This window comes from Tribolium castaneum, chromosome 3 (assembly GCF_031307605.1).
Source record: "Tribolium castaneum strain GA2 chromosome 3, icTriCast1.1, whole genome shotgun sequence".
Taxonomy (NCBI): Eukaryota; Metazoa; Arthropoda; class Insecta; order Coleoptera; family Tenebrionidae; genus Tribolium; species Tribolium castaneum.
Genome location: NC_087396.1, coordinates 10,436,923 through 10,450,838, shown reverse-complemented (window position 1 = coordinate 10,450,838; position 13,916 = coordinate 10,436,923). Strand labels below are relative to the sequence as shown.

General features: G+C 35.4%; 3 protein-coding genes across 3 annotated transcripts; 1 reads left to right on the top strand and 2 right to left on the bottom strand.

Annotated features, from left to right (window-relative positions):
* Positions 1-1,984: 1,984 nt before the first annotated feature.
* On the bottom strand, positions 1,985-3,546 carry Rtca (RNA 3'-terminal phosphate cyclase). The gene is made up of 6 exons (XM_008198094.2): positions 3,461-3,546; positions 3,247-3,406; positions 3,082-3,199; positions 2,464-3,034; positions 2,152-2,410; positions 1,985-2,101 (listed from the first exon to the last, which is right to left on the bottom strand). Exons 2-6 carry the CDS (start codon positions 3,289-3,291, stop codon positions 2,033-2,035), a joined length of 1,062 nt encoding a protein of 353 aa, XP_008196316.1. The 5' UTR covers positions 3,292-3,406; positions 3,461-3,546; the 3' UTR covers positions 1,985-2,032.
* A 7-nt stretch (positions 3,547-3,553) lies between these two features.
* Positions 3,554-8,304, top strand: LOC100141576 (uncharacterized). The gene is made up of 3 exons (XM_001811813.4): positions 3,554-4,333; positions 5,872-7,008; positions 7,530-8,304. The coding sequence occupies exons 1-3, from the start codon at positions 3,712-3,714 to the stop codon at positions 7,727-7,729; spliced, it is 1,959 nt and encodes a 652-aa protein (XP_001811865.1). The 5' UTR covers positions 3,554-3,711; the 3' UTR covers positions 7,730-8,304.
* On the bottom strand, positions 8,227-10,182 carry LOC659657 (testis-specific serine/threonine-protein kinase 4). Its single transcript, XM_008198092.3, has 5 exons — positions 9,905-10,182; positions 9,682-9,851; positions 9,212-9,635; positions 8,458-8,634; positions 8,227-8,394 (listed from the first exon to the last, which is right to left on the bottom strand). The coding sequence occupies exons 1-5, from the start codon at positions 10,058-10,060 to the stop codon at positions 8,341-8,343; spliced, it is 981 nt and encodes a 326-aa protein (XP_008196314.2). The 5' UTR covers positions 10,061-10,182; the 3' UTR covers positions 8,227-8,340.
* Positions 10,183-13,916: the final 3,734 nt, after the last annotated feature.

Below are 13,916 nucleotides of genomic sequence, written 5' to 3'. Positions count from 1 at the left end.
TACGTAATGTGGTTCCATTACTGCTAATAATTAGGTTTCTTCTCTTTTCAATCCGAGCTTTGAGGAAATCGAATAACTCTTAAATTAAATTTCTGTCTGGGACTGAATAGAAAACAAAAATGATAACAATCCATTTAGAATTTAAATATGGCAGGAATCCCGCCTCATTGTTATGTAATAGAAAAGTTTGCTGTGAACAATGAATTCTTTATGACACAAATTATCCCGGAAATAATAAGTTTCTCTCCCATTCGAAAACAGACTTTGTAATGTATCCGTTCAATGGAGTTGATAAATTATTTAAAAATATAATTTCCTATTAAAAGCGTTTCCATCCTTAATCCTTTTATACCTTTCAAATTGAATATTACATGTGAAAATCTAGCGAATAATTAGTCGTAAGTGAATAGGCGAATAGGGAATGGAAAATTAGATTCATACCACGCTAATTCGTTACATGCAGAGAGGCACAAAAAATGTGTTTTGATTAAAATTTTTGCATCATATAAATGAGAAAAATAACCAATAACGAGGAATACAGCAATGGGTATATTAGTATTTACATACTACATGCACTGTTTATTCAATTCACCGCTGCACTGTAATTAAACGATTACGATTACAAGATTACATACGGTCAAAGTTGCATGTTTGGCTTTATTTACCAAATATTGGTATGATTACATATTCGCAAAATTTAAAAAAAAAATAATTCAAATAGATAAGAGAAAAAAATGCTTTAGTAATGATTCCAGACTTTTTAAATCTAATACCAATCCCGTTCCTTCAGGACACTTTCTGTTGCGAGTTACAGCCCACGAGCATGAAACTTGTAGAAGTGGTAAGGCCTGAAGCTTCTCGGATCTCTAGTTCCATAATATGTTTCGATACTTTGACATCTGTTACGGCTCGAAGTCGTTTCATCGCTAGGTAATAAACCCAAAGTTCAACAATTCCAAGGGCTTCGAGCTAAATTTTGTACATACATTTGTCTCGCGATTTACACAGTTTTGGTAAAAAAGGGGATAACAATTTTTAATGTACACTTTCGGGAAGAGGATCGACAGGGCGTAGGTGGTGGTGATAACTAAATCGTTTACCAAGAAAGCTACCAAGCATGAATTTCCGCTCCACATAAATGCCGAATAAAAATTACGATTTTGCTTTTTTGTTTGATTCGTTTCCTAAAGGATGATGTGATCAAAGAAATGCTACTTGTCCTACATGGTGCGCCAGTATCGGAGAATATCGAGTTTACACAGGCGTGCATCAATATTATTATCTCGATTCCCGTCGTACGTAACATGACGATATTAGGTATTCATTGCTGATAAATTGATAATTCATGCAAAATATTCGAGCGCACATCTCTAGCTCCGCAAAACGAACTATACAATAAAAAAAAAGAATTTTTAAAATTATACGAGAACACAACAAACTCTACCGTCTTAACTCCATATTAGGAGTATTAGAATTTCGGATAATAATATTTATCTGAAAATTGGTACATTACGCAGCCATTATACAATATTTTATACGGGTTATACCGCAAGTCGATATGAACTTTCTTATTTTAAAAGGGAGTCTTTGACTTTTAGCCCTTTTTGGATTACGCGAGTTATTTTAAGAAAGTTTTCATTAGCTTTTCCTTTTACTATAGGTACCAGAATTTTGAAAATTTTTGAGTGTCTTTCATTTTAAAAATCGGTAACTCTGCAATTTTTAGAAATCAAAAATAGTCTTTAGAACAGTTTAGTCATTGTAAAAAATTCTAAATTACATGAGCCTTTGGATACACCAAAGGCAAACTAATTTGTGCTATAAAGTTATAAAACAATTTCTATTAAGAGACGAATATTATAATCATTACGCAACCAACATTACACGCTTGCGCACATGGTGGAGTCTGGACTTCATGTGGCGATTGAACTTAAATTCTCAAAAAAAAAACACTAGGTGTGGACATTTTAATAAAAAGACAAGATTGGTTTTCATATAATTTATTTAAAATAAATAATACATCACAAAATATTTAAGTCACTGGTTGGGGAGTGCAATTAATTATATTGGCTGGTCCTTTCTGGACAATTTCAAACCTTGTCTGTAAATTAATTATTAAAGAGGCAAATAATTTCAAACAAAATCGCTCACATCAGTTAATTCCTCCGCGACAAAAATAGCAGTCTTAGTATGCATAGTTATTTCCCCAACTTTAACACTTGAAGCCCCTTGTGCTAAAGCCATAAATACAATAATCTGATCTTGGGAGTGTCCATCAACACAAGCCCCTTCTTCAATTGACTTAACTAACTCCACAGCTGCTCTTTTCCCAGTTTCTTCAGCACTTTCACCCCTTTTTCCTAACGCTGACCCGCCTAACACACACCCAGTATCAGTCTCAGCTACCAAACTGCAAAATGATTTAATTCCAAGCAAGGAACCAACACCGCAAAAAATACTTACATAATACCTGAACAATTATCAGGGGCCACATTTCTCAGTTCTTTATACCTCTCAATTTTAATGTTATTACAAAAACGTTTCAAGCAATGTGTGGCGGAATCTGCCATCAAATGGCTCATATTTACTGGGAGAGTTCCAGCAACGAAACTCCAACCATAAATAGACACGAGTTGCCCCCTTTCTGTTAAATTTACAGAGTCTAGTTTAATAACAGGGTCAATGTTTATGATTACTTCGCCCCCTCCCTTTGGAAAATACCCCCTTCTGAGCAAATCAAAATTAAAAGTTGCCCCAAACTTTTCTAAAATCGGTCTGAAAACCTCCGTTGTGTAGTCAATCTGAGGCGCCATTTCAGCATTAGTTCCGCCATGTAGCCTCAAAGTGGTGTGAGTTTTAGCAAATAAGCAGCAAGGCAAAGCAGCTTGCAGAAGTAAACTTATACTGCCCGCTGTTTTGACACGGGCTTCGTGATTTCCACCAGTCAGTTCACCTGGCCAGAATTCAACCTCAGTGGAGCCCAGGGATGCACCCTTGACTTTGGCATTACAGAGGTCTCTCAACAACTCAATGCCTTTAAAATATCACTCATTTTTTGACCAAGAATTTAAGATAAGGAACCTTTCAAGTGCTGTTCCATCAGACCCGGTTTACTGCGACCTGCACGTATTTTTATAAGGCGAATTGGGATTTTTCTGATGACACTCAGAGTCAGAGCTATTCTTAAAATTTGACCTCCCTGGAAAGGCAGTAATAAATTACGGCTTGAAAAATTTCACAACGTACTCCTTCTAACATAGAACCATCTATTACTTTTAATTCGCAAGACATTTTCAAAATTTCAATTTTTTTGATAGGTTAAGTATTGACAGCGCCTGTCAACTTCGAATGTTGTGTTGGCATGCTTGCCCCCTGTTTGTAATTAATTGATTAATTATTTCAAGCTCTAGAAAATTAAACGCAGTTGAATACAATAAAAAAACCTTGACCACAATAGCACTTGTTTTGTTTACGGGCTCACGTAATTTTTTCATGAATTTTTTGCAAGGCCGAGTTCCTGTTGGTGATTTTTCCTGTCACTCTGTCATTTGTCATGGCGGTGATAAAAATAAATAATTGTCAATTTCAGAATGTTTCTAATTAGTGACAGTAATTATTTATGAATTGTTGCAAAAAGAAGCACATTCTATCAGCCGTTATCGGCCGTGTTCCGTTTTTGAGTTAAATGTTGCCAAACCCAGTCAATTTACAATGAATTCAGATGGTACCCAAAGAAGTGGGGTTAACAAAGACAATTTACCATCAAGCAGCCAAGTAACGAATCCGGACAGCAATGCTAACTTAAGCCTGACAACAAACGAAAGTAAAGGGGCCATCCCCAAAACAAAACTGGCGAAAATAGCCTCGAAAAAGACCAACAACAATGTGGACGAGACAAGTGTGTTGACGGTGGACCCGTTGAAAATTAACGGCTTTACAAAGAACACTTCGCCTTCTAGCAATTACTTGAACAATACGTACGTAGAATGCGTCGCAGCGAATGTCCAAATCAGCTCGAAAGATGTGCATAAAGGCACGGGGTTTGCACAGAGCTCGTTAAATATCCCAGTAGAGAATGATTTCTTGAATGGACCGTACCTTCCGGTGCATAACTGTGGCTCGAGCTATGGCGATTTGGTCGAAGCTGGTGCTAGTTATAGGGAACCAAATTTGAAAGATGATGACAGTTCTAGTGATGATAATGAATTATTGTCCTTGTCCGATGATGGGTGCATTTATACTTATAAGGGGGATCATGTGGCGGACTTGCCAAGCTCCTTTTACAACCTGGAAATACCACCGCTGGACGAGGTGCCAGGAAATGGGCGGGAAGGTAGGGCAAAAGTAGCCAAAATTTCATATTCTGTGTTCCTCTCCCGATGGTTCTTTTTTGCTTTTTCCATTTTAAATAATATGTATAACTTTTTCACTCGCTTTGATATTTTATTATCTACCGAATAAAAATTACTGCTCGTAAACTGACTCGTGAATTTTCGCACAGTTGCATAATATTTCTTGTAACACATTTGCAATTTCCGTCAAAACAGGAAGTGATAATAATAGTTACAATCAGAGACAAATGGCGCCAAATTGGAGGCGAATAATGATTAATTAATTAAAGAAAGAAACAAAGTCACAACAAATTTCAACAAATACACATAAGTACTTTAAATACGTAATTAATTAATGCAGTTTTTGAAATCCCAGGAAGGTCTTTTTACTTAAAAAAAATAAATGGCTTTTATGAAAGCCACTAGCATCTCAATCAGATTTTTTGGGTAATTTTTGACCAGATTTTGCGAAATAATTCATTCGATAAATTCTGAAAAACCACAAATTCTACAATTTTTCTGCTTACGTATTGAACGAATTTAGTGATTTCTCTGTTAATTTACGACAAATTTTTGTAAATAATTTTGGGTGAAGTATTTCAGATAATTTTTTAACGTAATTTTCACGAAAAAGTGTGTACCTCAAAAACTCGTTAAAAATGTGCGCTCGAAAAGACAATAACACCATTATTTTTTATCCAGTACGATTTTTTTTTCAAATTTCTGTACAGATTTGACGTCTGGGCGCAAATGTGCTTAACGCTGGAGAAGAGAAAAATAGAGTAATTTTTACCTAATTTCTCGTTCTCTTTTAACATACTTTTACGAAAAGTTTTTAGCCAAAAAATATTTTTGCAAAATAAATCCGTTTCAGGGGAAATGCGTGTTAGTATAACTCAAAAACGACTAAATAATGTCCTTGTGAACCCAATCTATTTTTAACCCGGATTTGATACGAATATTTGGCAAGAAAATTGCGTTTTAAATAGAAACGTTCGAAAAACGCTAAAATTGCTCTATTTTAAAATTAATGCTCGGAAAAAGATTTATTTACGACCCATTTTAGTGATTTTTAAGGGTAATTTATGAAAATTTCTGTAACAAATGAGTTCAAATAACAACTCAATAAAATGTAAAAATTGATGAATATCTAGTGTTATGTTTGTTTAACTTAAAAAAAAATACAATATCGTTTATTTCAGAACATCTTTAATTTTCTGTGACTTGTAATAACCCCCACTCACAGACAAAATTTTGAGTATATTTTTAAAAATTTTAACACTGAATGCCCTCGTTGAACGTATTGTACTATTTTGTCTCAGGTAAAATTGTTTCTAAATGCTCGTACAGCTCCGGTTACTTTTTGTTATTTTTTTTCATACATTTGGATATTTTGTGTTTGCTTATTAAAAACATGTTTTTTATGTTGTTATTTTAATCTTTTTATTATTAGTGTGGAATTATTTCTAATCCTCCGATCTTTCTAAAATCGACACAAAATTTGGGTGCCAACAAACCCAATGATTTTTCCCTTGCCTAGAAAACTCCAGTCCCGAGATGGACTTCCTGGAAATGGACTTCGACCCCGGACCTTCGGGAGACGCCGACTCTGACTCCATATCAAACGCCGAAATCGACAACGCGGCAAGTTTACCCTTAGACTCGAAGACCGAAAAAGTCGAAGAACCAAAACCATGTTGTTCAAAAGATTTAAACAACGACCTCCCCCCAGAATCAAGCAACATCAACAAATTCGACAACGGTGTTAAAAGCAAATATCTCAATTTGACCAAAACAATACCGGAGCCAATAAAAGAGCCAATCATTGCGATAAAAAACGAAATAAAAATGCCGTGGTCTTGCACGCTCTCCGAGCGCACTCGAACGGCAAAATCCCTTCGAATGGTCAAAAGACACCACAGTTCCAGAGGCGAGCTCTCGTCCCCGAGCGAAATCGGGCTAAACAACGACATCAACATCACCAATCTAACGTCGTTTCATAACGCCACCGGGAAAATTTTAATCGATGATAAAAACTCGGTGGACTGTGATGTGGAAAAAACAATGATCTGGACCCATCACGAGGCCTGTGTCAAGCAGATAACCCAAGTGGGGCCCTCGGCCTGTGGCGCCACCGCAGTTCTCAACGTTCTCAACGCGCTTAGGTTTCCCATCCCGACGTTGGAAAAGGTCCAAGAGTGTGTAAATACAAGACTGAGGGCCAATTCCAGTCCTCTGACCGAGTATTTGCTTTCGAGGAGTCAAGCCGGTTGCACTCACCGGGACTTGATCGTTGGATTGTATAAACTATCAGAGAAAAGACTCTACTCGAGGTTTTTTGCAATGTATCCAGAAAGGGTGGTCAATTTGCAGTCGTGGCTTGGTTATTGGATAAAAAATGGTGCTGTGCCAATCGCCACGCTGAATTTACAAAAATGCGAAGGGAGTATTCCTGACAGTTGGCACCACCAGATGATTTTTGGGGTGGGCCCGGAAGGAATTTATCTAACGAATCCACTGGAATGTATCGATCCGGCGGAGTTGTGGCCGCAGTTGTCGTCGGAGTCCGTGCTGCTGGTTAGGACCGAAGACGTGATTTCCAGGTGGAATCCGAAGGTGGATCTACCTCAGCTAATGAGGATTAATGACGTGCGGTGGAAGGAACTGAATGTTGTAGGTGGGTATTGAACAAAATCTTTGGTCCTAGTGCCCTAAGGGTATGAATAATTCGGCCAAAGCTCTCAGCTTTAATTTTTTTTGTGTTGTACAGAATAAGCTTCAAATAATGCATGAATATCGTAAATTTTTTATTAAAAAAATGCAACAACTAGTCACTTGCTGCCACATTCATAGAGCTAAATATGCAAATTTAATAGTCAATAATAATAAATAAATAAATTCAAGATTTACTTGAAAATTGAAAATAATTATTTATCTCCGGAATTTACTAATTTGTGATGACAGGTAGAAACTTGTCGGTTTAACCAATTGAATTTACTTTCTACCAGTCTTATGCTGTCAGTACTCGGTAGTTAGTTAAAATCTGTATGAATTGTATTTTTTTGATATTTCTTATAAATAAGGATTTGCTGGAACTAAAGAGTATTGCAGCAGCAAATTATAACATGAGGGTGGAAATTACTTTTTTGGCAATGTGTCTCTAAAACTTGTCATTCTAGCATTTTTTCTTTGTTTTAGGTCAAATTGCGAAAGTTGTGCGTGAGAGCCGCAGAGAGGCCCGCGCTGACTACATTTCCACATCGCATATTCAAATCCCAGCCGAGTACAAAGCCGGGATCACACTCGTTCTGGACATAAACTCCCCCGCTTTTACACTGTTACGTCAGTGCCCCGAACTGCCTTTGCTGCAGCCCGAGTATGCAGCGAGTGCCTTGTAAAATAGTTGCAGTGAATCTTCACCAACTCTAATTTTGCGCTAAGTGCCATAATTAGGTTCCAAATCCCATTTTGTTGTGACCGAAATTGAACTTTTCGTACTTACATATCACACAGCTAAGTATTGATTTGTTACATCAGTTGATTTCATGTACATACCTACACATATACTCATATCATAGGTAGGGTTGTTATTCTGTACAAACTAATTTTAACGCAATAATCTTGTTAATGTAGTTGAATGTGATAAACTATTTTAATTTTTTATCTTTTTAATAGTGCCATTGGATACTAGAAATTTTTAACCAAAGATCTAACGACGTGGCCCAAGCGGCCACTTTAAGCGCTGCAATTTTGTAAATAAACCGTGCGCCCAAATTGATATTTTTGTACCTTGCTTTGTCACTCGATCCGATGCAGCAATTTCTAGTCGCATATGGTTCTGAAAAATTTTCATTTCGCTTCACAGTTATGCACACTCAAGCAAACAACAATAACGTCAGTAATGTAAGTATTCTTGTATATTTTATAATCAGCCAGTCTTATAAAACGATAATAAAACCGACTTTATACCAGACACTTAATTCAATTTCCCTGGTTTATCACCTCCGACTCAAGTCTCCTTCGGAATAGACGCAGTGCTGACGTTTCCGCTTCGCTCGGGATCCTACCATCAAAAGTATTTAATTTTTAGTAAACCCGCCTCATCGGAAGTGGGGTTTGATACTACATTTCGCTCCCTGCTTCCATGGCTCCCGTCGTTGGTATTGTACGTGTACCAAGGATCGGTCTTGATCCCCGGAATCCTAATCCTGGCTTTAAGCGGCGCTAAAATTTTATTTATCAACGCCTTGCACATCAGCGACACTTTCGGTTCTTTCGGGAAAACCACCTTGTTCGTGACTTGCTGGAAATTTTGATCAGAACAGCCCGATAATTGTCTAAGAGCAAGTGGCTGGCAGGTCAGGTCAGGTCTTGCACATTTTTTATCAATTTTCTATTTGTTTCGTTACGTTTTCCTACTCTTTGCTAAAATTTTCTGGGAGTTTTGACCGTTTGTTCAAAAGGCTTTTATTTAGAAAATTCATTGGAGGATTAACAAAATTAAATTTTAATTAAGCTTTTCTATTATCATAAAAATTGATAAACAAATGTGGTTGAAATCTTCCGTAGATTTACGGCAACGGAAAGACAGTTCCAAATGTAGCAAAAGCTTTTACTATGCTTTTTTATATATTTTTTTGCTGTTACATGTTACTTTATTCATATTCATACGGCCCATTATATTGTATACAATGATTATAAAAAAATTCACAAATGAATGTTTCACGAAGTTCTTCGATTTAAACGAAATTTTTGATCACGACCACGTCCGCAAATAATCAGTTTCCATTTCATATAAACAGGCTTGGGGGAATAATTTACGAAAATATAAAGTAATGTAAGCCTGCCGGTAACTGGCCCTTAGACTACAGTGAGAGTACCTTGACCAAATCGCGGTAATTGGTGTCATCGAAGGGCAAACGGCCGTAAACCATGGCGAAGAGCACGACCCCCATCGACCAGATGTCGGAAAACTGGGGCTGGTAGGGGATGCCCTTCAGAATTTCGGGGGAGGCGTAAGCGTAGCTCCCGCAGAAGGTCTCGCTCAAGGGCGCTTGCCCGTTTTTGATCTTCATATGGCCCCTGGCGAAGCCAAAATCCGAAAGTTTTATCTCATATTCAAAATTGAGGAGCAGATTTTCGCACTTGATGTCTCTGTGGACCACGCCTCGCTCGTGGCAGTAGTCCACAGCATCGACCAACTGCCGGAACCACTTCCGCGACCGGATTTCGTCAATATACGAATCCTTGCGGATTATTTCCAAAAGACTCCCGTTTTCGGCATATTCCATTATGATATACACTCTGGGTAAAACAAGACAGTAAAGGGGGGCAAAGCCTGGGTTTAAACCTGTGGGTCGTTTCGATGGCTTGCAAGAACCGGATCAAGTTGGGGTGTTTGAGTCCTTTCACCACCTCAATCTCTCTCGGTAGAAATTTCTTCAAGTAGTCTGCCGGTGCTGAAAATTTGCTTACGATTTTGACGGCGACGTTCATGTTGTGCCGCTCGCTGTGGGCCATCTAATCGGGTGGGACATTTAGTGAACAGGGTCGGTTTGTGTGTGGATACGCACCCGCACCGTGGCGTACGAGCCGGAGCCGATCGTTTTGCCCAGAATGTAGCCATGAGACTCAAGAACGGTTTGCTTTTTGCCCTCTTTGATTATCGGCTGGCCTGTTACCACTTGAGTGGTGATTACTGGACTGTTGGTTTTTTGGGGAGTAGACATAACTTGTAAGACCAAATCATGTCACTATAAGCTACAATGGTTTATTTCATTTTCACTGAAATTTTGAATGACACGGATATAGTGACAGGAGTCGTGTCAACAAAAACAAAATTCCGAAGTGTGGCAGGTGGATATTTTCAACAGTAACGTCACAAGACAGAAAATTTCCATTAAAATAACCGACATCAATCATATTAACTTCCCAAGGAAATAAAATCTAAAGTTGTTTCATTGTTGTTTTGTGTTTAAACAAGTCCAGCTCGTTTTTAAATAAAAGCTTCTCGTTTGTATCTTTAGCTCTTCAATTTAAAGACAAACAAATTCGTGGATTTTATTTTATTTATTATAGTTGATAAACTTAACTTAATTAAATTCATTAATGTAAAGTCGAAGTTATTATCCCTATTGTTATTCAGCAACTCGCAGCCTTATAAATTTATGCAAATTGAAGTTATTGCTTCGGAGTTGGGGGAGTGTGCCGTAGAGGAGCTTTAATACATATATTTATTTAGACTAATTTACTTCAGCAAAACCGTGGGCAGCCTATTTTCTTCAAATTGTAATTAATATACAGCGTGATTCTTAAACACACCGACAAAGGAAAAATAAAAAAAATCCGGCTACAGAGGCGATTTTAAATTTTTTTACCTAAATTTAGGGTAGACATTTGTCATAGTGGAAAATTTTATCCAACAAAAAAATTCATAACTCAAAAACTAAAAGTCGTAGAGCAATGTGGTTTGTTCCATTGTATTCAGCGGCTCATTTTCTGTATTAAACCAACTTTTAACGAGATGTAAACTTTTAAAGTTTTTTGCTAAAAATTAAGATAGGCAGTATCTATAGCGGAAAATTTTATTCAACAAAAAAATTCATAACTCAAAAACTAAAAGTCGTAGAGCAATGCGGTTTGTTCCATTGAATTCAGCGGCTCATTTTCTGTATTATATCAACTTTTCACGGGATTTAGGGATTTAAAATTTTGATTTTTTTTGCTAAAATTTCCTGAGTAAAAACACTTACCTTCAAGAAAGTGAAAAAATTTTGTAAAGTCATCTACGTGAGTCTACAACCAACACGAAAACATACAAGAAATGTTTGCACAAACTATTAAAAGCACTACTTTTCTCTGAAAACTGAATTGGGCACATGTCTAAAACTCCAATGGTACCTTATTAGAGCCCGTATTTACTTATTTAGTTCTTTAATTTTTTTCCAAGTTTCAAAATAATGTTAAATAACCGGTTTTTGAAGGTGAGAAAGTCGCCAAATTAATATGTGGAAGCCAGACACGACATTTATTTCTTATAATTGATGTTTTTATAATTTGTGAAACGTTAATTCATTAATAAATTATTTTCATTCATTGTATTTATGTTTTCTTTATATTTATAATACTAACAAAATTTTGCAATTAAACACATTTAACCGATTTTCAATAAAATCGGTTATGTGTGTTTAAACTGTAAAAAAAATAAAAAATTAAATTAATTGTATAAAAAATAAAATATTTAAATTTGCCGCAAATTTTAGTTCCTCATACTACCAAGATATGGCGCTATTATCGAAATTTTGACGACCAGTGAATTACGTGTTACTTGATTTTCTATAACTACTATATTCTATGGTTCCAACATAATTTCGAAATTTTTGACACTGACAATTGATTTTAATTCCGAACGGACTGTATATCTAAATAGAGAAATAATTACACTACCATTTGATGCTTTGCTATAATGTTAATGTATGGCTATATTTACAATTGGCACGTTTTTTGTACAGGGTGAGTCTACTAAAAGTATTTTTTACTACATCTCAAAAACTAATAGTAACAAAGAAATTAGCGTTTATATAAATATTTGAATTTTTCCCAATGCATGTAATTTTTATTGAAAATTTATCTACTCTTCTTTACAGTTAAAATTAATTAATAAGACCCCATTTCACCTGTATCCCATTTATAAAATAGAGCACAGATTAAGAAATTCTGAAAAAAAAAAAGAGAATTCTGTGTTAAACTAAATTCCAGCGACACGTTTTGAGCTAAGAAAACCCACCAGAAACTCTTAATTTGTGCTTCATTTCATTCAAAAAAATAGGAGTGCGCTGTTTAAAATTGTACTATGAACTGAAATGGGATATACTTTTGTTAATTTAATAAACATTTAAAAACAATCGTTGCTATTACTTTACTTTTACTCATGAAACCGACCTTAAAATTAAAAATTAAAAATATTAGGTAGTATCACAGGTAATATCAAATATCAATAAAATAAAAAATATGAAAATATTAATTATATCCTATTTTACTTTAAAGTAGAACTGCAATAGCGCATTTGAATTTTTAGTAGTAAAAAATAAAGCACAAATTGAGAGTTTCTGTAAAAGAAAATAATTTTGTGTTAAACTAAATCTCAGTGATACCTGTGAGCTTAAAAAACCCACCAAAAACCCTTAATGCAAAATTCTACTATGAACTCAAATGGGATATAGTCAAAATTTTATGATCGCTTGTTGTGAAATAACATAAGAAATAATATTTTTTTGCCGCTATTTAATATTAATTAGTTAAATTTACTTATAAGGAAATGTAAAAAAATTCCGAAAAAAATACAGGTTAAGAGAAAAGTGTATAGTTCTCTTCTCCAGTTTTTGAGCATCTGGTATACTCAAAGAATGCTAATCTGACAGACTGATTACATTTTCAATTTACTTTTTACTCGACGGAAAGCACTTATTATTACGGGCCAAAAGATTTGTGATAAAAACTATAAATACTATTGTACAGTAAGTACGCGTATTAGCTGTTTCAAAACTTTCAAAAAACGCTAACGTCGCATTTTCTCTCAAAATTCGCCGTTATAAGTTATTCATGCACTTCAAAAAAATAATAGCACATGTATAGCTCAGTCAAATTAGATAAAAATAAGGCGATCTGTGGAAAAAATTTCTAGAGAGTTGAATTTTTTTTAAAAGCTTCCTAGACATTTATCAAAAGTCCCCGAAGGTGAGAGGCGAGCTCGAGGAGGAGGAGGAGGAGGAGGAGGAGGCTAAAGCTGTCTTTTTTGTTTTTTTTATCTTCTTATCAAAACTAAAGTTGATGAAACTTCTTAGAAAAAAGTTCTAGCCTCATTGTTGTAGGACTAACCGTAAGTGAGCGACTACCTTTTAAAGTTTGGTGTCTACATGACACTGTATACATTAGTATATCATAAGTATTTATATGGAAATAGTGTGCGTAAAGCGTCTTACAACTAAACTAACAGTGCGAAATAAGAGAGAGAAAAATACTTTCTTTCCTTGGGTTCTCCAGTTTATTATAAAATTTACAATTCAGAATCTGAAGATGACCCAGAAGATATGATAGAATGAACTATTAGACTCAATGCATACAGTTTATTATAAAATTTATTCAAAACATCTATATTAAATCATCTATTCATTAATATTTTACTGAACAAGACTGTAATTCAGTTTTCAATGTTTGAGACGAAGACGAACATGCAGCATCTAAAAACGACTCTGAAGACTTCTGTGACCTCCATGTCTACTCCTTTCTTCTCTAATAAAGTGTTGAACCTAATAAAATCAGTTTATTGTCATTTTTTTAAATCACAATACATTTTCTTTTAAAGCACATTTTTTTAATGATTGGGGTTAGTTCTACAAGTAAAATGCATACAATGCATTTTGTAGGAAATTTCATTAGCTTTAATTTTGGTTAAGAAAATAAAAATTGATAGAAGTAACAGTTTTCGAGATACAGCGTGCTCAAAAACTGGCGCACCAATTCAATGGTGTGTGGTAGAGAACTGGTTACATATAAAGATAAAAATATTAAAAAAATTCTTTGTAT